This window comes from Rhipicephalus microplus, unplaced genomic scaffold (assembly GCF_043290135.1).
Source record: "Rhipicephalus microplus isolate Deutch F79 unplaced genomic scaffold, USDA_Rmic scaffold_12, whole genome shotgun sequence".
Taxonomy (NCBI): domain Eukaryota; kingdom Metazoa; phylum Arthropoda; class Arachnida; order Ixodida; family Ixodidae; genus Rhipicephalus; species Rhipicephalus microplus.
In genome coordinates, this window is record NW_027464585.1 from 25323387 (window position 1) to 25350496 (window position 27110).

At 44.8% G+C, this 27110-nt stretch overlaps 2 protein-coding genes across 2 annotated transcripts in view; one reads left to right on the forward strand and one right to left on the reverse strand.

Moving 5' to 3' along the window:
• Nucleotides 1–521: 521 nt before the first annotated feature.
• On the forward strand, nt 522–14020 carry LOC119167814 (vacuolar protein sorting-associated protein 4B). The gene is made up of 2 exons (XM_037419335.2): nt 522–1125; nt 12849–14020. The coding sequence occupies exons 1-2, from the start codon at nt 824–826 to the stop codon at nt 13936–13938; spliced, it is 1392 nt and encodes a 463-aa protein (XP_037275232.2). The 5' UTR covers nt 522–823; the 3' UTR covers nt 13939–14020.
• Nucleotides 14021–15671: 1651 nt separating this feature from the next.
• Nucleotides 15672–27110, reverse strand: part of LOC119167815 (vacuolar protein sorting-associated protein 4B) — a 50841-nt gene continuing 39402 nt past the window's right edge. Inside the window, exons 2-3 of the mRNA XM_075882321.1 lie at nt 23920–24400; nt 15672–16423 (exon numbers count right to left, since the gene is read on the reverse strand). Coding sequence (XP_075738436.1) covers nt 15803–16423; nt 23920–24400 — 1102 coding nt within the window. The 3' untranslated portion in view covers nt 15672–15802. The remainder of the gene's footprint in view (nt 16424–23919; nt 24401–27110) is intronic.

Below are 27110 nucleotides of genomic sequence, written 5' to 3' on the forward strand. Positions count from 1 at the left end.
GTGGTCGGGTAGATTATTGTCTTTTATAGCCTTAGCGTACTGGCCGGAGTTGTGTTTAGTTAACTGTGTGCAGGGGGAAGGCCCTGCGTCCTAGATAGAAATGTGTCGTGATCTCGTTGTGCGAGACGAGGTAATCCTTGAATTCTGAAACCTCAACATCATCCTGCATTGTGGCTGCATGGTTTGCAAGTCCTCATTAAGCGTTGTGGGCAGATTTGTTGAAGTTCGTGGGAGCACGGTTGATTTCTTCCATGTGAGCAGAAAACCAAATGGTCGTGTGAAGTTTGAATAATTTTCACCAGAGCATTGCCAGAGCCTGTTTAGAGGGTATGGATGAACAAAAACAAATAAAGAGCGGGTGTTACATGGCGATTACTGAACAAAAAGAGGAACCAAATAGCTCTACCACTGGTCGCACTCTTGACTCACTCTTGACCGATCCCCATGAGTGGGTTGGTGCCAATCATCTCACGAGCTTCGTCACCATCATTATCTTCAAGACAACCAGGTAAGCACTGCATTCGGTTTCATGCTGCGAAGAGCTTCGTCTCCAATAAATTACTTCATATATCCGCCAACTTGCACACTGCGATTGTTCGTAGCTGTGATTTCACGGACGTTGGTCACTTGTCATCGGTGTCAAGCTTAATTGCCGCATGTCACTTCCAATCGCGATAAATCAAGCGACACTCTAAGCAAAAGCTAGGCACCTAAATCTTATCCCGAGTCGTTCGCACTGCAAAAGTGCTTTTCCTGACACAAGTCCTGCGCTCTTACTTTCTTAATTCCGGACGACAGATAAAAAGGCGCAAAGGAGTGCAGCATGAACGCAGAAGAAGCGGTTCGAATGGCTGTGGACTACGGCCACCGCGCCGAGGCCGAAGAGAAGGCTCAAAATTTTGGCGAGGCCTTTCGGCTCTACAAGCAGGCTCTGTTCTTGTACTTCGTGGCGGCTAGAGAGATTCGCGTCGAGAGCAGCGGCTACCTGCAGCGCACGCACGAGTTCATCCGCTTCCTTGGGGCCAAGAACGAGGGCGACTGCTTGAGCGCCAGTGCGACACCGTCGCCCACGGGTCAGCCGGCCCGCCTATTGAGCAGCGGCAGTAACCTCAGCGTCTTTCCACTGTAAGTCATAATTTTAACTATTTATTTACATATTTATTCATTATTGATTTATTTTATTTTGTAGAACCCTCGTGAGACATTATGTAAGGGGAGTAACACAGGATACACGTTAGAAATATATGCTCGCATACGTACGAATGTAAATATTGATTACTACAAAGAATTAGGTTCATCATGTGAGCATATAAAAGCAGATTATACTAAAAGAAATTGAGTCGCAATGTGTGATTGACCACAATGAAGGACAAAAAGTCAAAAGTGAACCTTGCAAAAAATTCAAAAACAGGGGGCAGGGGGTGCTGAAGGTAACGTTTCGACAAGCCCAGTTGTTTTTTTCAAGGTTGCAACCCCATCTCTTTTTCCTAATTAATCAATGTTGATGGTCTACGTAAAATATAACATAAATCTACAATTCAACAGAAAAGGAAAATGGACAAAGAGTTTTGTGCAAATAATTATACGGAAGACAGTAAAACAAAAGGCACGTGAAATAAATATAAACATTGGTAACCCAAACAGTATTGGGGGCACGGATAAATATAAAGATGTCTTGCATCAGCATTCAGTGAGCAAATATTTCTTAATGTTGTAAAATAACTGTGCAAGGCCACACTCTGATGTAAGCTCATCTGGCAGATGATTTCACAGACACATTTATTGTGGAAGAGCTGAAAGTATCAGGTTGAAAGCATCGGCTTCACCGTATACATGCGTGATAAGCTATAGTGGTTATTTAGTCAGCGTAAAGTTCGATGAGGTACATTAAGGTGAACAGGGGAGATCGTATTGACGTGAATGTGTTCGTGGAATAAAGCAATCGACTTCACACCATCGATATATGGGAGCTCGGTGACACACCCATCAAGAACGCCGCTTGATGATACTTGCTCTGACAATATGTATTGATTCCATGACGCAGTGCGAACAGAATCGCCGAAAACAATGTGTACAGAACAGTCATAATAAAGCAAAAGCTTTTTAGGCACTTGAAAAATGAAGACATAGGAACTAACAGCATATGGTAGCCCACACCAGAATACACAAAAAAACACTCATACAAAGACAGTGCACATGCACCGAACTTCAACTGAGTTTTGTTACAAGAATCACTGAAGTAAACTACATATGTGTTCTCCACACTTGACGTGTGTCTAGTGCAACGATCAAAACCAGGAGCACCCTATCACGTCACAGCAACCAATTCACTTATGCAAGAGCAACAAGAGATGAACAGGCCAATAAACAGTGTCAGGCATTAATACCTAAAGAATTATTTCGAAGTTAGAGCAAACGATATACAAATAATCTATCTTTGATTCGTATCGATAATTTCTGCCACCTCTATAATTTCTCGTCCTACTTTGCTTTTCCCATTGTTAACTACCTTCGTGTTTGCCTACACGGGTTCACAGCCGCAGTTCCTGCAGTGTGAGGCAAGGTAGCTAGCGTGCTTTTTTCTTCGAAGGAAACTGTTCTTCGTATGCCTCGTTCTGAGGTGTCAGCCCGTTTGCCAACGTACACCCTGTCACAAAACAGCGAAATCGAGTAGACTACATACTCTGTAAAGAAGACGTGAGAGCGCCTTTGCTTAATCGATCAAACTTAAGTCATTTTGCTCTGCAAGTGTGCTTTTCTGCAAAGTGCAGACAGCCGCACCGGTGCAGAGAACACTGTTGTCAAACAAACTTTTCGAGCAAGTTTACGAAAATTGTGCGACATGGTGTGGATGTAGCGTATGACAAGCAGCTTTCATATGCGGGCTACGACCCCGTCGCTGCCAGTTGCTGCGCGAGCATTCTTGGAGCACATGAGCAGTGCTCCCGCAACTGAAGTCGGGAGTGCCATCGCGCACCCTGAATCCCTGAATCAGTGAGCCTGATTAAGAAAACTACTCTCACATCGGTGGATGCATGACTGAACTATGGCCTAATGAAAACATGACCACGCCTTTGCCCTTTTGACAAGCTAAAAATGTGCCCAATGATAAGGAGGAGCTTGCTTGTTACGCCTCGGTTTATAACCCCAACACACAATGTCGGCGCAGTAGAACAGACCTAGACCTATAAACTTTATAAAATTAATGTTTGGGAACCTGATGTGTCACAATAAAAAATTCATGGCAAAAAGGATGCTGTTCACTTTGCCTTACACTGCAGGGTCTGCATCTGCGAAGCCGTATTGGACAACATGAAGTTAGTAAACAAGTAAAAAAAGTAATGATTGATTGATATTTTTTTTGGGGGGGGGGGGTATAACATCCCGAAACCACCATATGATTATGAGAGACGCCGTAGTGAAGGGCTCTGGAAATTTCGACCACCTGGGGTTCTTTAACGTGCACCCAAATCTGAGCACACGGGCCTAAAATATTTCCGCCTCCATTGGAAATGCAGCCGCAGCAGCCGGGATTCAATCCCGCGACCTGCGGGTCAGCAGCCGAGCACCTTAACCACTAGAGCACCGCGATGGGGCCAAGTAAAAAAAGTAAGGTAGCTCTGAAAAATCATCATCAGTAGTAGTAGTAGTAGTAGTAGTAGTAATAGTAGTAGGTAGCCATCTGTCCTTTAGTTCTTGGAATGTTTGCTGTATGGCGGTACTTGTATATGATGAACATATGATGAAAAGATGTGAGATTGCGGTACTTCAAGTGTTCACTGGATGAACGGACGGACAGACAGATGGCCGCATGGCCGCATGGGTGAACGGACAGACGGACGGACGGAAGGATGGACGAACGCACGGGCGGATGCACGGATGGATGGACGAATGGATGAATGGACGGACGGATGGATGGACGCATGGATGTACGCAGGGACGCATAGAATCACGTATGGATGCACGGACGGACAGGAGCAAGGACGAACTGGTGGAAGTACGGACAGATTGAAGAACGCTTCGCCAGACTCATCATCATTCACTCTGTGGATGTGGTGTGATTTTTTTTTTATTTTGAGGCTACTGCACTGCCAGCACTGACACTATGGCATAGCGCATCAGCGCCACGACAATCTTTTCTTCTTCAGTTGAATCGAACTCCATGACGCTGCTGGGAACGTTGCGCGAAAGAAGCTGACAAAAAGAATAAATGCGGCACTTCAGTTGGCTCCGCTCAATGGGCTGACGGCCATCATCTAATCAGCTGATTGCCGCCGGTCTACAGAGTTCTTGCTCATAACAAAATCCGAACGTGACTCTGCGGGTTGGCAGCCTCCGGTCACTCGCATGCCGCCTTTGCGGGTGTGAACATCAGTCGCTATTTGGTCGCGAGTCACAAATGGTTGTACGACTGGTTCTAGCCACCATTGTGAACGAACCTCGAAATATTTACAGGACAGTTGTTCACCCACAATACAATTTTGAATAAAAAAATATCCCCCTAAAGATTAACAGAACCAATGCGCATGCGTAAGCGAACAACAGGCACAACTACCTTCGATATCGGGACAAAGGTGATTGATTGATATGAGCGCTTTAACGTGCGTAAACCACCATATGATTATGAGAGACACCGTAGTGGAGGGTTCTGGAAATGTCGACCACCTGGGGTTCTTTACCGTGCACCAAAATCTGAGCACATGGATCTACAGCGTTTCCGCTTCTATCGGAAATGCAGCCGCCACAGCCGGAATTCGATTCTTCGACTCGGGTCAGTAGCCGAGTACCTTAGCCACAAGACCACCGCGGCGGTGTTCAGAACCAAGGTGACAGCACAGTGAAACTGACAGTCCTCACTTAGCAAGTAAACCTTTTTCCTGAACGCCTGCGCATTTGATGCTGCAGTACGAATAAATGTACAAGGATTGTTAGGTGGAAAATTGGGTTCGTGATTACTGTTGCGTAACAGTCCACACGACGGTAACAAAAATATACAGGACATAGCACTGTGTCCTGTGTGTCCCTCATGCCATCATCTGCGCTGCCTCGCACTATTAAATTTTGTGTTGCCAGCGTGCTCTAATTTCGCTGCAACTTGAACATCAGATGATCGAAATTTGCAGAGCCCTCCGTTAAGGCGCCTCTCATAATCCTATCGTGGTTTAGGCACGTTGAACTCCACATATATTATTAATAATGTTATCAAACTTGTTCACTGGGATTTGGGGTTAATACCCTAAACCACCATTTTAATCTAATCAAGTTCAATAAAAAAGTCGCAGTTGGACTGCAAGCGTGAAGCAGTGAATATGACAGCGACAAATTGCAATGTTTATGAAGTGAGTCTGGCAGCTAACTCTTTTTTGTCCGATCTCGGGCAACTATATAAAATGGTGGTGTAAGAGAACACGGAAATTCCAAGGATACTTTTCACGTAGCATATTTTGGCACAGTGGGGATACTTTTCACACAGTCACTCGCTGAAGGCTGCCGATATTAGCAAGGTGTAACTGTCAGTTTAAGTGCACGAATAATCAAATAGGAAGAGAGGACAAGCGCTTGTCCTCTTTTCCTTTCTGTTTATTTGTGCGCTTGAAGTGACAGTTGTACCATGCATATCCAAGTAGCCCAACTTTCGATCCCGTTGAGATGAGCAAGATAACGTGCACGCCAGTGACGGTGACCATGAGGATGGTCTGTGGAGTCAATATTCACAGTTGCTTCTCCAACAATCTGCCTCTTTCCTTCTTGCGTACTTTCATGCCAGGTAAAAAGTCACAATTTCACCACACGGGCGAGGCAATGATTGTGATAGCAACAACTTGGAATGCAATGCTAAGAAGGACAAGCAGATCGAAACGTCCAGCATGCTGCTCACGCACAAATGTTGCACGAAAACAACACACACAGGACGAGAATCAGCTTACAATGTTTACAGCTCAACACTGAACGCGCGGTTTAAATAAAAACGATGACGAAACGTTATCACTGGTAAAATTATGAGTGCAAACTTACAAGTGTCATAGTTGTTATTTCGCTGCGTTTGAAAAGCGCGCTCTCTTTGCAAATGGAGCCTGTCCAGTAAGCGAAGTGATCTTTGTGCACCTGGCAACTAAACGCGATTGTTCCGGTCAGAGCCGAAACACGCGCATATCACCCACTACTAAATAAGTGCGGCCCCTTTACTCCGCGGATCGAAGCACGTGTGGGAGATGAGCGCGCTTCGGCGCATCGTGATAGGCAGGGCGTGGACCATAACGACAAGCGCGCTCACAGCACCATATCGCTGGTATATAATGTTGAAACACGCTATTTCTACCATTGTAAATACAAAAAAGTTAGAGTAATGCACTGATGGCGTAGTGACTAGTATATCAGTCTCGCGCGAAAGACGTCTGTTGATCGAATCTTGGTGCACCGCAGTTCCTAAGCGGATAAAAAAAACCACAGCATACCCACGAAGCGATTGATGATGAGTGAAGCGAAACGTCCGTCAGTCCTCCCGTGCGGTCTTCATTCATGCGCCCGCTCGTGCGCGTGTGGCCATCCATATGTCTGTCTGTCTGTCTGTCTGTCTGTCTGTCTGTCTGTCTGTCTGTCTGTCTGTCTGTCTGTCTGTCTGTCTGTGCGTTGGTCCATCTAGTGAACACTCCAGGTACCGCCATCTTGAATATCGTCATTATATACAAGTAGCCCCATCCAGCGGTCAGTTCAAGTACTCAACGGGAGATGGCTACCCACTACTACTACTACTACATACATCGGGGACGCACGAACGACAGCTTAAGGAGCTTCACCCCTAAAAAATAACCTTGTGTTGGTGGAATGCCATTAAGAGGCTTGGGGTGCAGCCTCAACGGTAATTACCGCCGGGAACGCACTCCCTCACCAGAGAAGGATTGGCCACCCTGGTGCAGTATCTGGCAACTACCTCCCACATGCATACGTCAAATAACCCACGGCACCCAGTCCCCAGCAGCTGCGAAGCAACTGACCACGGTGGCGGTCAGATCTGCAACGCAGCAGAGGGTGCCAAATATTTCTCGGTCCGGAACAGCCGTCGTAGGAACCTGAAGTTGGTAACGTTTAACGATAGAACCTTATCTAGTGAGGCAAATCTAGCTGTGATATTTGAGGAGCTAGAAGGCGTGAAATGGTATGTAACAAGAATGAGTAAGCTTGGAGGACAGTTGAGGCCTATACAGTGCTACACAATGGACACGTCCTTTTCTATCGTGGCTTCACTGACAGAAGACAACTCGGCATGCGGATCCTTATGCACAGAAATATAGCCGGCAACACAGAGGAATAATGTAGCATGAAAGATTATGTCTACTTAGGGCACGTAATAACCGCGGAGCCGAACCATGAGATGGAAGTACCTAGAAGAATAAGAATGGGGTGGAGCACATTTGGCAAGCACTCTCGAATTACGACAGGTAGATTGCCACTATCTCTCAAGAGGAAGGTATATAACAGTTGTATATTGCCGGTATTTAGCTACGGAGCAGAAACCTGGAAGCTTACAAAGAGGGTTCAGCTTCAATTGAGGACGACGCAGCGAGCAATGGAAAAAAAATGGTAGGTTTAACCTTAAGAGACAAAAAAGAGCAGAGTGCTTTGATTGATTGATTGATGGATTGATATGTGGGGTTTAACGTACCAAAACCACCATAAGATTATGAGAGACGCCGTAGTGGAGGGCTCCGGAAATTTCGACCACCTGGAGATCTTTAACGTGCACCCAAATCTGAGCACACGGGCCTACAACATTTCCGCCTCCATCGAAAATGCAACCGCCACAGCCGGGATTTGAACCCGCGACCTGAGAGCAGAGTGGTTTAGAGAACAAAGGGGGGAGGGTTAAGGATAATATAGTTGAAATCAAGAAGAGGAAATGGACATGGGGCGGGTATGTAGCGCGTAGACAGGATAACCGCTGATCAATAAGGGTAACTAACTGGATTCCCAGAGATGGCAAGCGGGTTAGGGAGAGACAGAATGTTAGGTGGGCAGATGAGATTAAGAAGTTTTTTGGTAGACATTGGTAGCAGAAAGCACATGACCAAGTTACTTGGCGGAACATGGGAGAGGCTTTTGTCCTGCAGTAGACGCAGTCAGGCTGGTGGTGGTGATGATGATGATGATGATGATAGCAATAATGAAAGGGTGGTATGTATCGCAAACTCAATAAAAATACAAAATAAAGTTGCTACAGGCTTACGCCCCTACATCCAGCCGTTAAAACTTGCTATTTGAAAGCTTATGTCAGGACATGGAATCAGCAATGAGAATAAGGTAAAAACACCGGACACTCTACCATGAGCGACTTTAAAGCCAATGTAGGGAAGAAGCAGGCTGAAGACAAAGAAGTAGAAGATTATGGCATCGGTACTAGGAATGCCAGAGGAGAGTTATTAGTAGAATTTGCAGAACGAAAGAATTTACGGTTCTTGAATACCTTCTACGAAAACGAGAGAACCGTAAATGTACATAGAGGCGAAAATGACATAACTAAGAACAAAATATACTTTTACTGAATGCACACCCAGACATCGTGCATGATGTGGAAGTGCTTGCCAAGCTATGATGCAGTGACCATAAAATGATAACGTATCAAATTCTCCTAGTCTTGAAGAAGGAACGACAGAAACTGATATGCAAGAAGCCATTCAATGAGCTAGCACTGAGAGAGAAAGTACAGGAATTCAGTCTCGCTTTAGAACAGATACACGGCTCTTATCGAGAAAACAAGTTTTAGCGTTGACGCAATGAATGATAATCTGATGAGCATCATTACGGAGTGTGCGGTGGAAGTTGAAGGTACGGTAGTCAGACAGGGCACTGGAAATCTGTCCCAGAAGTCAGGAAAATCTCTTTAGGAAACGTGAAGGCATGAACGCATCAAACACAACAGACCAAAAAGAACTGGCAGAGCTTTCAATGTTCATTAATAAGCGTAAGGTATCTGATTTAAAAAGGTACAACATCGAGAGAATTGAACACGCTCGAAAGAACGAAGGAAGCGTCAAAGCGGTGAAGAGGAAATTCGGATAAACAAAAACCAGATGTATGCACTAAAGGGTAAAGAAAGCAAAATAACTACGAATATAAAAAGGATAGTTAATATAGCAGAAGAGTTTTACAGGGATCTGTTCAGCAGCCTAGACTACCACGACCTCGATTTAGGAGCTTGCAGTAACCCAAAGACATCCCACCAGTAACGAGACAAGAAGTCAGTAAAGCCTTGGAGAGAATGCAAAGAGCCAAAGTTGCTGGTAAGGATCGGGTAACATGAGATTTGCGTAAAAAAGGAGAACATATTGTATTAGAAAAACTATCCGCCCTGTTTACGAACTGTCTCCTGACGAGAAAGGTACCAGAATCTTGGAAAAATGCTGACAAATACATAAGGAAAGAGAAAACAAGGACTTGAAGAATTACAGGCCGATCAGCTTGCTCTCCGTCGTATACAAGCTATTTAAAATATAATTAGGACAACGTTAAAATTCAATCAACCAAAGGAACGAGCAGGATTTCAAACGGACTGCTCAACAATCCACTATGTTAATACTAGGAATAAGGTAATAGAGAAATACTCAGAATACAGCCAACTACTGTATATAGCCTTCCTAAATTACGATAAGGCAATTGATTCAGTAGAAATATCAGCAGTCTTGCAGACACTGCAGATTCAGGGCGTCCAGAAAGCATATATAAACATCCTGCAAGAAACCTACATAGTATCAACTGCCACTATAATAATCTATAAAGAAAGCGACAAAATAGCGATGAAGAATGGTGGAAGACAAGGGGACACAATCTCACCGCGTGATTACAGGAGGTTTTCAGAGGCCTAGGATGGAAAGAGTTAGGAATAAGAGTTCATAAATAGTAACTTAGTCACCTGTGCTTTGCCGATGACATTGCATTGCTGAATAATTCAGGGGACGAATTGTAAATCATCATTACTGAATTACACAAAGGGAGCATACGTCCTAAAATTATTCTGGAAAAAATCTCGGAAGAGAAGAGCGGTTCGAGAAAGGTAATACCTCACCTCAAGTTGCATGTCTACTTGGGACAAGTAATAACCGCGGAGCTGAACCATGAGATTGAAGTCACCAGAAGACAAAGGATGGGGGGGGGGGGAGCACATTCGCCTAGCACTCTCAAAACAAGACTCGTGGATTACCACAATCTCTCAAGAAGAAGGCATATAACAGCTGCATCTTGCCGGTACTTACCTACGAAACAGAAACCAGGAGACTTACAATGAGGGTTCAGCTTAAAATGAGGACGACGCAGCGAGCAGAGTCGATCAGAGAACAAACCTGGGTTAAAGATATCATAGTTGAAATCAAGAACAAGAAATCGATATGGGCTGGGCAAGTAGCACATAGACAGGATAACCGCAAGTCAATAAGGATAACTGACTAGATTCTTAGAGAAGGCAAGTGGGTTCGGGGGAGACAAAGTTAGGTGGGCAGAAGGGACTATAAAGTATGCGGGTATGAAGTGGCAGCGGCAAGCACAGGACCTAGTTGACTGGCGCAAGATGGCAAAGGTGTTTGTCCTGCAGTGGACGTGGTCAGGCAGATAATCATTATGTTGAGATATAAATAGCTTGCCATTTCAGCGTAGAAGTTGGTGATCAGACGTTCGATTCCGTGCACTGTAGTCTTCTTCAGGATTATTTTTTCATGCATTGTCATATATATATATATATATATATATATATATATGTATGTATGTATATATATATATATATATATATATATATACATATATATATATATAGAGAGAGAGAGAGAGAGAGAGAGAGAGAGAGAGAGCAAAATGCAGCCGAAAGTGTCCATATAGTCGCCATCGCTCACGCGCTACAACCCTCGGTAGAACGTGCAATGCACTGAGAAATCTTCGCACTGCATTACGGGACATGACACCAACGATGGTTGCAACTGTGGCGGCGCAGCATAAACCGTTCGAGACTGCTGCTATAATTGCTATAGCTATAAAACTTTGATCTTAGGCAAGTGCCGACCGGTCATTATGGTAGCTCTTATGTCGAAGTTTTATGTAAGCTAAAAAGATTTTGCTTTAAACATGGATGATCGCCAACTAGACCTTTTCGCCGTATTGTGATATGAAAATTAACAGGAAAAGGCTCACGCAGCTTGTACTAAGTCGCGCAAGGCAGGCTTTTGCCACAGCTGGTGTTTACGTAGGTAGCCTAAAGTCAACGTGGCCAGATGTTACCGAGCTAACCAGCAAATAATCTAAGCAAAAGAAGCCCATAAACGTGGCACGACTTTCGCAAAGACTGCTAGAACAAGCGGATATTTGAAGAATTCTTGCTTATTGCTGAAAATATTTATGCTTTTTAGTGTAATAAATCTATTCTAGTACGAAGGGAAGTTAAAGAATCGCATAATACATTTTGTAGAGAAAAAGTGCAGCTTTTTCCAGCTGTTTAATGCAGTCAATATTCAATTGAAGTAGTAAGTATTTAATATATGAACATGTACGAAATGTATAATTATATAAAAATACAATTGTTATTTCCGTTGCAGGAGTGTATAGAGTGCTTGAAACAACGTTGTGCCTTTGATAAATTACGGCGAAAATGATTTTTTCTTTATGATGTCACGTAAATGCTCGCAAAACGTAAATATTAAAATTCCAGAGTCCTTCTTACTTCAAATTCTAACTTCAAGGCATACCATACCTAAATGGTCATTCCGTGTGCCGTTTTCAGCGATTCATACCTAAGGTGTGATAATTTCTTTAATGAGTTCAAAAGATAACTAAAGTTCTTTGCTGCAATTTCATTCTGTTTATGAAAGGGAACAAGAATTTGAATCAACAATAAATACATTTCGAAGAAAACTAAATGATTCGAGAAGCAGTAAATATTTAATATATGAAAATGTAAGAAATGTGTAAATATATGAAAATACAAAAGGTGTTTTCGTCGCAAGAGTGTATGGAGTGCTTCAAACAATGCTGTTTCAACTGCACGCAGTTAGGACACATGAAAAATGATTGGTGAAAATAGAGGCAGAAAATTCTGATGTATCAGGATACAACTTTGGAAATTACAAACTCTACATACTTCAGTCAAACGTCCTGTCCACAAGAAATAGAATATATAGTGTTATATCTTATTCATACGTTCGTTACGCTCTGGTCAGTGGGTATAAACGCTTCTAAACAGCTCTTGAATCCATTTTGTATGGTACATACTTCAGGAAAGCCAGTTTGAGTTAAGCCCTCCGTCGAGGGAATAGAAACCTATCATTGTTATCTTTTGACAAGTAGTTTGACAACCGGGATTCCGCGAAACGTGTGCATGCTTACCTTCTCACTGCTTCCTTATGTTCTTTCTTTTTTTACTCAGAGAACACGTGTTTTATTTTCACACTTTCTTCCACCTTGATACACTTGCGTGTCTATTGTTAGACCTTCCCTTCCTTTCTTAGGATGGAGGAGAGGGTATGAAGCGTAGGCATGGTAGCGCTAAAGAAATCAGTTACATTGTAGGCTTGAAGAAAACAAGTCCGCATGTCAAAACGTCTGCTCAACACACCCATGTTTACGGATTTTGCATCACATGCAGTTAGTTCCTCATAGTCCCGCTTGAAAAGAATAACTAAGTTAAGTTATCTATTGTGGAAATTATTTTTAAATCTCTCACAGCGCAGTCACTAGCGATTCGTAGCTTGTTTCGCATGGCCATTCAATTATTTGTTCACGTGCAGAAAACAGCACGTTTGCTTTTTGCATTAACACAACACACTATGCGGCTCCTAAACCTGACGCAAACTTGCTCACTCATGTCACTGCAGCCTCCACGGGCACGAGGAGCACAAAGCATTTCACACGAGCGGTGTCGTCGTGCTTGGGGAGGCGCAGGTGCGCTGGTCGGACGTCTGCGGCCTGGAGGTGCTGAAGCGTGCTCTCATGCTCAACGTCGTGTACCCCGTCAAGCACCCGACGCTGTTCGAGAACACCAAGCCGCTCTCGAGTCTCATGTTGTACGGTCCAACGGGCTGCGGAAAGTCGCACGTCGGCAAAGCGCTGGCGACCGAGTTCAATGACTCGACCTTCTTCTACGTCATGTGCCAGCACTTCGCCTCCAAGTGCCTCGTCGGAAATGAGAACCTCACCGTGAGGACCCTGTTCGAGATGGTCCTCAACCACGCACCAAGCGTGCTTTTCTTAGATGAGCTTGACGCCCTGAGTGGTACGGGAGTGAGCAGCGAAAGCTCGGGATTCTTGTACAGAGTCAAGGCTGACTTCCTGAGCCTTCTTGAGGGAATACTCTTTAAGCAAAAGGTTACCGTCATAGGAGCCACCAAGTCCCCGTGGGCGGTGGACCCGGCGCTGGCACGCGTGTTTCGAAAGTGGGTTTACGTTCCGCTACCAACGGACGAAACTCGAGAACTTATGCTGCTCAATGGACTCAAGGAGGTCCGTCACCAGCTGCTAGAAGCAGACATGTTCTATCTGGTGCAGAAGACGGTCGGCTATACGTGCGAAGATCTCACGCTGCTTCAGAGAGAGGCCAAGATGGAGGTGAGACAGAAGCTCAAGTCCGCTACGCATTTTGTCAAAGTTGAAGGGTACAGGAGGCCCAGCAGTGCATCGAAGACAGGCGATTTTCTCACGCCATGCTCGCCGGTCACTCCAGGAGCGATCAGATTGACCTGGAAAGATATCCCAAAAGAGGCTCTCTTGGAACCAGAACTCAGTTTGCAAGATTTCGAGGTGGTTTTGCAAAAGTACCATGCCTCGGTGACATCCAGTGAGCTTGACAAACTGGAAGCCTTCAGAACGAACCAGGAGTCAAACATCCATACTGTCCTGAGAGTCGACATGAGAGCTTTCAATGTAGGTCATGTGGCTACCGATGATGCAGAAGTTGTGAAAAACTAAGCTTCGCTCTCGGATCTAACGTATACTTCAGCCTGAATAAATTTGCTTCTGACAACGCAAAGCCAATCCCATATAGTAGAAAACTTACCAGCATTCACAGATTGGACGATATATTGTCTGCAACGTTAATAACGTCACATTGTATATGATCATTATTTTCATCTACGTTGTAATCATGGTTGACAAAGCACTAAAAGAACTCAGCGGTAAATGAACGCGGCAGTTTCTTTCAGCCTTTTTTTGGCGTTGGGGTAGTTTTTTTTTTTGCATGTAACGTCAACGCAAAGCAGGTTTGTGTACCTAATGTGTGCCATCAATACAATAGAGCTGACTAAAGTATAGGCAGCGCAAACTAATTGGATGCAAAAAAGAAGGCAAAGAAGCGCACACTGTAACTTCGTTTTTTTTTCACGAAAGGTAATATGTGCAAGAAGCTAAATACAAAAGGAAAGGTTCCACTATGATCAAGTGTCGTCCAGAAGTGAGACTTCATAATCTCAAAGCAACTGTGAGCGAACACAACTATCAATATTTATTTTTATAAAAAAGCTTCTGCGATCTCTCTAGCGTATGACACGATGGCAGTATAATGTATAATACAGACGTGCGCGAGAATTCAGGTATGGCTATACATTTTTCCCACCTTTGCAGGAAGTTTGGTTGCGTTTGTGAATTTTGGCGCACGTTGCGAAATCTGTCATAACGCACGAGTCAGGATAGTGTGTCAGAATATTACAGTAGAAACCAGCGTCAAAACAAGTGAATGGTGCAAAAAGCAGGTGCTTACCCTTTATGGGAGGTGCAGCTGCACAAGCGCACTTGTCGCCTTACGGATGAGTAGTGGCTACTTTGACAATTACGAAAAAAAAATACATATAACGCAGCGGAAAATTATCAACTCTACATTGGGTAGACACATTTTAGAATAGATTGAAACTGCCAGTGGCTCTTTTCCTTGCAGCATTCGTTCTTTTCCTTGCACCATTGAAACTTGAGCGTCATCCGAGTTTTTTTTCCCAAGATCTTTACAGCAGAGCAGCTATGCTCGAGGATGGCCGTATGTCGTAGATAAACGTTATCATCGACATAAACATGCATGCACTCATGGGCGTAATATTTCATCCACGTAATTACAGTTGTAAGAGTATGCGAAAAAGAGAGATCAAATAAGCGCTTCTGAAAAAAAATGTATCCAGCGAGAGGCGTTCTCAGCCCAGAGGTCCTTCAGATTGTGCCGCGTCATTTATCGAGGTTGGAGCGTGCCAAGACTCTCTTCAGAACCGCAGTGCCAATGACTCAACTTTTTGCGACTGTCAATGTGGTAGAACGGGCTGCGCAGGCACATGACAAGTTCGGAACTCGTTAAGCCTTATGGCTTTGTGCCTCAATGCCTCCCAACAGCTAGCCGTTAATTTTATTGCCCCTGTTGTTTTAGATAATCATCGACTCAGTTTCTTTTCTACTTACCTCACGATACCAATGCCGCAGGCAAATTTGGTGCACTTATTAAGCTCACTTAACAAGACGAATACAAGAAAGCGATGAGCTTTCTTGTATATAAGCTATTATGCGTGAATATATGTATCAACTGAGAAAAATAAATTACTACGTCGGTGCGCAAGGTGCTTCCTCTAAGCGTGCGCATTCAGTATGCGACTTTTTCCTCGTTGTGAGCTCGCAGAAGCAATCTGGGTAATCTCAACAAAACATTCATTGCAATTATATTAGCTCGTTCTTTATTTTTTCCAATCTGCAAGCCTGAGAAACTAGAAACGTGTGGAACCAGCCAGAATTCAAACAACCGGCAGCACCCCAATTATCCATAGATGCCCTGATGGCGAATATTCGTCAAAATAATAAATAATCATGAAATGGTACAGTTCCGCACCGACGATCTTGAGGAAGTCCTAACAGCGGCGCCACCATGCGGTGGTCTCGGCCTTGCGTTGTGTGCAAGCACTTTCGTCATGGCCGCGATTGCCTTCTGGAGTTCGATATCGACAGGGAAGAGTGGCGTTGTGCTGGGACTGGCTGGCCCGACTTCCGACACACTGGACAATGGTGGCGTTGTTTCATCTTCCTCCAGTTGTGCTTCACCGACGCAGAAGCAGCAACGCGCTGGTTCCAAACTGGACACCTGTACCAGTTCCAGAAACCGCTGATTCAGCTTTTCGTGGCTGTCTATGTGAAAGAATGGACTGCGTAGGCACATGGCGAGTTCGGAACTCGTGAAGCCTTCCGTGGCGTCTGCGATGTCTCCGAAGGACAAAGAGGACGCGTAGCCGTCGGAGCCTGACAGCAGATGCTGCGTGATCGTGGTCCTGCATGAGTGGTCGGGAAGTGGAACATAGACGCGCCGCTGGAACAACACCTGCACGTCAGATGTCAGGAGCCAGGGAGTGTTGGTGACTCCCACCACGTACCGACGGACCAGCACGTCACTATCCGAGTCGTCGAGGACCTCTTTCATACACTCGGAGATGACCTGTGGTGCGACAACACTTGTAACATTGACAAAGCAGCAGGAGTGTTTGTATACAGGTACCGGCAGCGAGGCATTTAAATAGTCCTGCACGAGAGTGGGGCTTTTTAGTGCTCTCTTTGTATAGTAATCACGCGTAAATACTCAGAATAATAAGGCTAGTCGTACAATACTTGTGCAAAATTTTTCCGTTAGATATTTCAAGTATAGCCTGCACCATAGCATTATCTTCAAAGTATCAAACAGCTTAGTGCAAAAAACACAAGAAAAGCCTACCATTGCCGAATGATGCCACACTTACCGATGCTGTGTAGCGGTGAAGCAATGTTTTTGTGTGCTTCTCTTTATCTCAGTTAGCGGAACTTGGCTCAGTTTGTGGAATGTGGCTTCACTAATACCAAATGTCGTATTGCGTGACGTGAATGAATTACCAAGGCATATGACAAGTCCAAACATGATACTCACGACATGCATGTCATGTAAAATAGGAGTAAATGCTACGCTCATTGTATGCTCGTGGCCGTTTCGCTAGCTTCTCATATAACAATTTTTTTCCGTGACGTGAATGGACGACGAAGGCATATGACTGGTCAAAACATGTTATTCATGTCATGCGTGTCATATAAAAACATGACTACATACCATGCTCACAGCGCGCTAGCGGCCGTTTCGCCAGCTTCGCGTGTAGCAAATTTGGTATTACGTGACGTAAACGAACGACGAAGTCAAATGACACGTCCAAACACAATACTCGATATATGGGTGTCATGTAAAACAAGACTATATGCTACACTCATAGCGTGCTCGTGGCCGTTTCGCTAGGTTCACATATACCAAATTTGGTATCACGGGACGAGCATGAACGACGAACATGAATACCAGGCGCAAGCATAATAATAAGGACATGAAAATTATGTACGGCTGCGTCACATGGAAGTCATGTACATACCGCGCGCAAGTTGCGCTTACAGCGGCTCGCTAGCTTTATATACACCTTAGTAGGTGTCGAGTGACGTCACTGTATTGGGAACATGAATTACAGCTCCTAACATGCGAATCACTACATGATTGCCATGCATGGAATGATTTACATGCCACGCTCATGGTGCGCTTGAAGCCAGTTCAGTAACTTGATATACAGCACATCAGCCTACCACTGCTGGTGCTGTATTGAAAACGTTAGTTGTTCCGTCATTACCCGACTAATGACAGTACACTTGCATCTTATCCAAATATGTGAGTGCGCATAACATTTCTACTTGTGTTTACTGTGTACTACGTCCGTCCGCCTCGTAACGTTGTGCTGAGTTTTGATATGTGGGGTGGAACGTACCGAAACCGCCATATGGGTATGAAAGACGTCGTAGTGGAGGGCTCCCTCGATTTCGAAAACCTGCGGTTCTTTAACGTGCATCCAAATCTGACCACATGGGCCTACATCATCTTCGCCTCCATAGAAAATGCAGCCTTCGCAGCTGGTATTTGATCCCATGACTGGCAGGTCAGAAGCCCAGTACCTTAGCCAGACGGCGGGGCGTGCCGAATTTAAAGTGACATATATACCGTCATCATTTTCGCTTCACATATCATAGATTCCCACTGTTAGTGGAATCTGTCAAGTTTCTTATTTTCTTTTTTTCACATAGTCGCAGCGATGACACCACTTCCAGCGCCGGTCTCACGTTATTCATACCGGTTTATCAGCATATCTAAGCGCAGCCACTCTTGCAACACCTGATGAAGCCAAGCACACAAGAATAATTTTTTTTTCAGCTCAGCTTACCCATGTTGCGTTAGGACAACTTGAATTTATATAAGCGTTGTTATCATGAAATAAACGCATCAAGCACGAATACCTAATTAACCTCAATTGGGAAGCTAAGTAAAGTTATTTAATTAACTAGATTTCACAGGGTGATTAGTATTAGTATCATCTTCAGCCTGGATTCTCTGAGCTCATGAATTCAACTTCAGTTACATTGTGTTTCATTAAAAGTGTTTTAAATAAACCAAATTATAATGAGACGAGTTTGATGATGCCATGAAGAATCACATTTATTTGAATTTTTTTCCATGCTTACCTTGGCGCTGCCTCATCAGCTTAGTTATTCATACTTAGACTAATTGTGCCGCGAAAAACTTCAGTGTGTTTCGTATGTAATTCAGTATCAGATAAATTATTCAGCATCTGAAGTGATATCGCATCTGAAGTGACACTAATTAGAGATAAAAGAGCTCAATGGGTATAGTGTTAGTAAGCAATAATTGGTATCTTCCAGGGTTTCACGCCTCTATTCGCATGAGGAAGTCGACTTGGATTAGTTGGGTTCAATAAAGTTTGCCTTATTTCGGCTAGTTTTGCTCGGATAAACTAAGCGTTCATTGTAAAATGCAAATGTCAAAATAGTCTTGAAGAATTAGAGGAGACTGATGAGCCTTGCCCGCTTAAGTTGTTCAAACTGGCGATCGACATTGAGGTGACTAAATCATGTCGGTATCGCAGCTGTTTTCAGTCGAGATCTTCTTAACCAAAGGGAAGGCATACAAATCATTCAATGCCTTCAAGTAAGCTACGGTGGTTTATTTCGCAAAATGCGTGTATTAGCCACCAAAGTTCGTAAAACCGTAATATGGGCATGTCGGAATTGAATGAGACTTCGAGCGATGGTGACTTTTGAATTGACCAATAACGTGAAGTTCCCTTCGGTGATATCCTTCATTGGCTGGTGCTACGTACGATCCACGAAAACGGAAATACTATTGCAAGGCGGCAACGTCACGCAATCATCAAATACACGTAAGGCCACGCCATGATGTTCGTTGTCAATGTCCGAATCCTGAGAAATAGTGATAACGAGACTGGAGAACAAATCACGCAGGTTAATCATTGCTTCATACACTTGAAGAAAATTCATACCTAAAATGACCGGCCGAGAACATTCGAGCAGTACTAGGAATAATGCCACAAAACCGACGCACAAATCTTAAGCGTGGTGGTACGCCTTCCCATAGGGGATACGAGGTGTCCTCAAGCGGTGATTAGTTAGGCCGTCCCACATTTTCAGCATCTTGTGTAGACGGGGGGTCAATGACGCACTCAACAACGAGTAATCAGCTCCCATGTCGACAAGTGCAGTCACCAGATAAAAGTCGGCGGAAACGCTAATGGCAGCAGACGTTCTGTTGGCAGTTTCAGAAGCAGACTTAACAGTAAGTCGCGAGTCAGCGGCGGAAGGCTTTTTGTCGGTTCGCGCGGCAGCAGCCTCACCTCCGGGGGTTAACGTTTTCAGTTTCTCTGGCTCATCACCGTCATCATCGTCCATCAGCGTAACACACCGCCCCCGATGAGCCCAAAGGCTCATCGGGGGCGGTGTGTTACGCTGACGGACGGCGTGATAATGACTACGACTATCGTGGCGACGGGGAAGGAGCTTGATGACTGATGACTGCCTTCCAAGTATTCATCAACTTGTTGCGGACGCTCACCATAGCGTGGAGCACGGGCACCTAGATGTAATCTGCGTAGGCTTACTCGTAGGTAATAACAGTCACAGTACATGGGCCTATCATCGCAACAATTAATAAGCACAAAGTAAGATTGTCGCATGCATATTGACAGTGGACTTCCACGGTCCAGAATGTAAATCATCTGCAAAGCTGGGTGATGGGCCAGGCTTGGAAGACGTCGAATGGCTGCAGCAGGTGCATGAACAAAACGCGCCGTTGATGGCGTAGAGACGCGCAGGGTCATCCGCATGGGCAAGCGTGGGTGGTTCCGCTGGCGATGATGGTGAGGAATGAAGGTACTGCCTGATTTCGTTCCGAACGACGTCGCCAAGAGCAGGGCTACTTAAAGGGAATGCTGCATGATATTTATGGTGTTCGCGTAGAACCTGCCGTATGAGTTCTGTGAGAAACTCCCTGCCATAACCTCCTGGCACAAGCGAGCACGCAGCGTACATGGCCGTCTGACGCTCATACTGCGACAACTGCTGTTATAAATTAATTTTCATTATTACTTCACAGTTCTTTATTGGCCATTTTATGCTTTTTATAATGCTGATTTGGTAAATATATTTTTCTTTTTAGTATAGATCGTTCTGTGTTAATTGCGTTAATCTATTTGTTCACTCTTTTTCTGCTGTTGGTTTTTATGTATGCCACTGAATATAGGAGGTCCCCCTGACAGACTCGTACTTCGTGATCTGCTGATACTGTATGTATTAAGTAACCCGTTTTCTGCCCATGCAATAGTAATTATTAAACTTAAACTTGAAGCATGCACTCTATATTTGTGGCCTCACGTATGACTTCGGCACCGTCGTAAAAGGGTTGCGCACAACACCATCAAAAAACTGCTCCTTTAAGCCTCGCAATAACAGGTGCAGCTACTTTTCTTCTGTCATGTAGGCGTCAGCCCATCGAAATGACATCTCTGCAACAAACGTGGCGATGCTCTCGTTCGACATTTATTACCATGAAGACAGTGGTTGCTCCTCTTTCTATTTCCGTTCAAGGTTACTGAAGACTTCGTGAAGCTCCCAATGGGATTCTCGCCAACTCATGAAAGAAGCTTCGTGGTTCTCGTAGCACCCTGTTGCAGCGTCTAAGACGGACTTGTGGGGGACATTCTTCGGTGATTGTCTCCGTCGTTAGTGGCAGTTACCCGGTTCAAATAGTCGAGCCAATTTTCCATGTTTTTAACGGCATCGCCGTTGAATGGGTTGGGTGTTCGAGGCGTGCTTATGTGATAGGGTACGCTGGTTAATGGGTCATGCTGGGTTTAGGATGAGGATGTGGCAAACATTGTCCTCGCTTTTCAAGGTGCCGTACTAAGGCGGCGGCTGCTTCGACGGATATCAGCAGACCCTTGTGTACTGGCGTTAGTTGCTTCTGGTTCAGGACCAACCGGCATAAGACGTCGCAGTACCCCACGTCTCCATTTGTTTTTCGCGAGGGGAACCAGGGACTCGAAGCGAGCGACTGTTTACTCGTCCACAGCAGCCACTCCTACGCTCTCTTCTTCTGCCACCAACACAGTGTGGCAATGGCATGGATAACTATGTTTAATTGCATTTGGATATATGAAGTACGAGTGCTTTCTCGACTCAACTGGATGCATCGAAGCTTTACTACGCTTAAAGACATCAACCTGAGCAGGGCTCAAACTTACTTACGCTCCTATTTATCGGAGAATACCGCGCTGAACTAGGCTAGGTTAGATTCGGCTACACCTACATTCTCTTAACTAGGCTCATTTGCATTCAAATTGGCTAAACGGGACAAAGGCAAGCTGAGTTGACAACATTCAATTTTTTGTGCTTGGCTTCATCGGGTTTTACGAAGCTGGCTGCCCTTAGTTATGAATCGACTGGCATAAGTAACTACGCAATCCCAGCGCTTTAACCCAGTGCTACATATCAGCTTACCACTCTAGTGTTTGCAGTCTTATGTTGCTGTTGGCATAATTACGCAACGACAATTACCTTCTTATATTGAATATATGTGACTGTTGAACGTATGTCGGCGCTCTGTGCGCTACACATTTGTACATTTATTTAGCGTTATTTCGTAACGTGTCGCTCTGTAAAAAATTACAACACTGTCACATTCTCTCCGCATAACATTGATTCCCAGAATACGTGGGATCTTCAGAAGTTTTATAGCGAAAGTTATTATGTGATCAAAACAAGGGTCGTTTTCGGCGCCATTATTGTCCGCCACCTGTGCCCGAAGCCAATATTTTAGGAAATAAGAAAAAAACAACCAGCATGGAATTGGGCCCCAGCCTGCGTCGTTTTTGTGGCAACTCAGTACTCTACCACAGAGCCATGCCTGTGCTCAAAACTCAACTGCAAGAAGACACTGTACAGGCGCAATGTTTGGTACACGTTAACATGGTTAACGAGAGCAAAATACTAACCAAGCGTCGTACGATGCGAGTTCTGTAACCCGTAATCACACAATGCGAAGAGCGTAACGAGTGGGTCGTTAAGTGCACCGAACCCATCACAAAGGGCTCTGCCGAAAGTCGTCATTGTCAGAGCCACCGCATGTCAAAGTGCGCATAGTGACTTGCAACTGCGTAGCCGGTACCTCGCATTTCCGACGGAGGCAAATAATAGCGTAGCTTTTGCTGTGACTGTGCTCCGAGTTCCGTGCAGATCTTATTAGTTTTTTTTCACCTGCAAACGAGTCGTGTGGCGCAGCAGTGGTGACTGCAAAGCTTGTACAAATGTAAACACATGACGCCAACTAGCAAGGGTATCACGGGTTAAAGTTTGGAACGTTTAATGGCGCTTGCGACATGGCGACCAAAATACGCAAGAAGCGTACGTCTTTGCATTGGAAGCGGAGTGGTAAAGCGCTTCAAAGTTTTCTATTGTGTTTTTTTTTTGTGTAGAAAATACATAGTCTTCAGTAATCTAAAGATGCGGTCACTTGAAAACCGGGATATCAGGGTATGTTTTAACTAAAAGCTAGCTGTAACGAATTTGGCATTTGTTCTAGTCACCGCAGATCTGTTGCGTCCTCGGCCTTTGTCCCGTTTTCGATATTCGCCCGGTCGATTTATGCTAAATTTCGAATGCCAGCTCTTCGAAAGTGGAATCGAAAAATTTCATTAAGAATCAAGAGAAACTCTAATATTCACAAACCGCTGTTTATATTCTTTCTAACACGGTTAACTTAGCCGTACTACACGCTTTGTTATTGAGCGAGCACCTGGCTGCGTGCAAGTAATTTACAAGCCAAAAGTATTCTTCTGTCATAACACATTCACACGGACTACATACATGTCTTTTTATTCATTTGAAGATGCGTGTTGAAGCGACAAAAGATCGGTGCACATCTAAGGTTTGTTCAAAGTTTGCTCATTTCTGTCCCCGTATAGACTTGATCCCAGGGCTCTAAAATTTTTCGTACACGAATTCACTTTCGAACTAAGTTTGTAACTTAGCTTGTGCATGTCTACGCGTATTTCTACAGCAGCAGTTAAAGGTCGTTCTGTGGAGCCTTCTTACCATCTATCAAAGCCATCATAATCACGACTTTTTTGAAAATGCCGTAAAAAACTACAATTTTTCGGGAGTGCACTCTTTATGACTATGAAATAGCTGTCGTCCGTTCAGTCACTCACCACTGGTGGTGCCTTCAAGTGTCGTGCGAACGGCACTGAGATCTATTCACGACAAGCGCTCCTAGCTGACGTACAAGCTTTCTTCTGCACTTCAGAGGGCCATCTGAACACTGGTAATACTGCTCTTCAAATTGTATAGCCGCGCATACAAATAGACGCGAGAATACGTGTAAGGAACTGTTGGAGTGCCCTCAGGCAGATTTTTGACTAAGCCCTTGCATCTGACCAGGGTGGTCATAGAAAACTTGATATTCTATTAACTTGAACACTTCAGCACTAAATCTGATGGCCATTCAACGGAGAAGAAGAAGCCTGGATACCAGATCGTGTAGAGTTTAAAATGTACCAATTTAAGTACCACCTTGGATGCGTCACAGGCTTCCAGCTTGCATATCTCGTCAACCCTATCCAGGATGAGGACAACGGGTACCACCGCTGCAGAGGCGTCGAAGATTCTCCTGATGACCGGCTCCAGCATGTGCTTAGGCTTACACAGCAACTCCGGCACGTACACGTAGGACACGGAACAGACCCGGATGCCACTGCTCAGTGCCCTGGCTAGGCTGTGCTTGCCGGTGGCTGCAGGGCCGGACAGTAGCACAGTCCTCCAAGACCTATTCCTGCTGCTGTGGGGCGTCCTGGAGCCACCGAAGCTCGGGATCTGGATGAAGTGGTATAGTTGTCGCAGCACGTCTGGAAAACCGACGTCAACGCACCGGCCGCAGTGTCGTCCCAGGACAACGAGGCCCTCCATCTCACAGACATAGCGCTTGTTAGCAGTGCGTGCATGACTGGGAGGAAGCGAGATGCACTCCCATCCATCTGGGGACGCCACGTAGTGTCTGTAAAAAATGATTGCTTTAAAAATCTTCACTCACAATAGCTAACAAAGAAGAAACGCACGGATAGAAGGAACATACAGCACGACTCTTTTAGCGGTGAAGCTACTCTTATTCCATGTTAATCCAGCGTCAGGCGTAACCAGCAGTATCTGATAAACAAACAGACAAACATACAAACACAAACAAACAGACAGACAGACAGACAGACAGACAGACCGACGGACAGACAGACCGACGGACGGATGCATGGATGCACGGGCAGACAGATGGATAGGCGGATGCCTGGACAGACAGACGGACAGACAAGCAGACAGACGCGCAGAAGGAGAAAGACAGACAGACTAGAACAGTAACAGGCGGACAAACAGACAGACAGACGAACAGATGGACAGAGAGACAGACGAACGGATGCTTCGCTCCACTCATCATCATTCGTTCCGTGGATATACTGGAACTTTTTATCCATTTATGTGACGCACACATGTAAAACTAACTATTATTGCTTAGGTTTAATGCCCCGAAGCCAATATATGATTGCGAGAGACGCCGTACTGGAGAGATCCGAAAATTTTGACCTCCCGAGGTTTTTCAACATGCGCCAAGATCAGAGTACAGGGGTGTTGAGCATATCACCCTCCCTATAAAATGCGGTTGCCGCCACCAGAATTTGTTCCCGCAAGCTTCGGGTCAGGAATAAAGCGCCGTAACCACTAGATATATGGCTGATTGCTGTATGGTGATCTAGTAAATGGCAGATTTGGAAAACTAAAGTGAAATGAAATGTCTTCACAAAGGTTCGTGACCGTTAATTCATTCCTTCGACAGAAGGGAATAAGCATGCATCGCAAACGCGCGGAGCGACAATCTTTATAGCTAACCTTCACACCAGTGTAGGTGAGCTATACCTCGCTAGTCTTAACAAGAACAATTTGAAGTCACTGAGATATGAGTGCCGCTGAACGTAAACGAGGCATTTCAATAGCTCACACTTATCACTACTGAAACGTGTGGTTTGTTGTCGAGTCATTATCCAAAACGTGCTGTGGAGTGGAAGATAGTAGGTTCGCGTCCTGGTGGCGAGAATCCCTGTCTTAGTTTCATTTTTGTTAAGGCATCATTTCCAACCTTATATCCGTGATAGAAACTCTTCAGCCTAGCTGTGAGAGACCCCATCATACAGGTCTTTCTTGTTAAAAAAAAGAGAGAAGAAAGCATGCGAGTGGGTTGAATTCAAGATAAGGATGTATGACTGGCAGACTATTGGCTCGTTGAATGGCTCGTTTGTCTTCTTTTCTGTGTCCCGTTAGTTCGCGCTCCCAATATTTCATTATGAATGGCAGACCAGTCTTGTTGGTTTAACACATTTGAAGGTAAAAGCGTGAACACGATACGGACGAAGCTACGGCACAGAGTAACAAAAATAAAGAGTGGTCTGGTCAAAAGCGGCAGCGCTACTCAGGTCCACGCCGGCCGTAAAATGGCAGCACATTACTGCCTGCTTTCATGAAAACGCGCGTACTAGGTAACTACTACAGTACACTTCTAGTGCATTATACGTCTACGTGTCTTTGTGATTGCAATTGTGGCTTTCTTATTGATCTTTATCCCTTCGAATGCACATGATTGTGCAGGGTTTGGCATGAATCAGATGCGAGATAAGTGGACATGGCGTCGACGCGATGGTAATGTTGTCACACTCCGTGTTCATGAGCATTTAAAGCTATGAAGAATTACGGACAGCAGCTGGGAGACCCGAATAAGTTGTGCTATAACGTGTCTCGCGTACGTCATGGTCTTCGCTTCTTTTGTTTGCCTCACAGCTTGGCTGCTGCTGGATACGAACGTCATTATTACTTTCTAAAGTGTGTATGGAATTCGTCATTGAAGCGTCGAACTAACATTTCTTGCATTGCTCTGCTCGGTGCAGGGAGCTTTTTTTGCTCTTCATTTCGTGTAATACTTTCGTGGATTGCTTCACACGAAAAAAAAACTGTTTTATTGCTGCGCCACAAGTTTACGAGAAACTTGTTTTTTTGTGGCTCAAAAACGTTAGTCTCCGCTCGCGTTGTTATGTTTTCTTTGTGCCGGCACAAGTATTCGAATTCACTGAATGCGTGAGGTTTTGATAAAGGGCATTTATGCTAAGTATCGTTATCTGTGGCATTCGCAAACTGCTTAAAGCTCCAACGGGCACAGAATGAGAGAAGCGGCAAATAAAAAAAAATGTTTGTTGGCTAAAACTAGGGCGTAATTTTGAGTGAACAGCCCCGCCGCGGTGGTCTAGTGGATAAGGTGCTCGGCTGCTGACCCGCAGGTCGCGGGTTCAAATCCCGGCTGCAGCGGCTGCATTTCCCATGGAGGCGGTAATGTCGTAGGCCCGTGTGCTCAGATTTGGGTGCACGTTAAAAAACCCCAGGTGGTCGAAATTTCCGGAGCCCTTCACTACGGCGTCTCTCATAATCATATGGTGGTTTTGGGACGTTAAACCCCATATATCAATCAATCAATCAATTTTGAGTGAACACTCCTGCTTCGTCTGCAGCTTGCTTGACAACTAAATTTCCTTTGGTTTTGTTGCGACAACTGCTTGGGACTGTTTTTCGTGAGAAACCTTGTGAAGTGCATACGAGAAAACTTTTGCGAAGATGGCAAAGAAAACGCAGCCAACATTTTGTTTGTTTCAGTTCGTGCAGAAATAAAGTGCTACGGC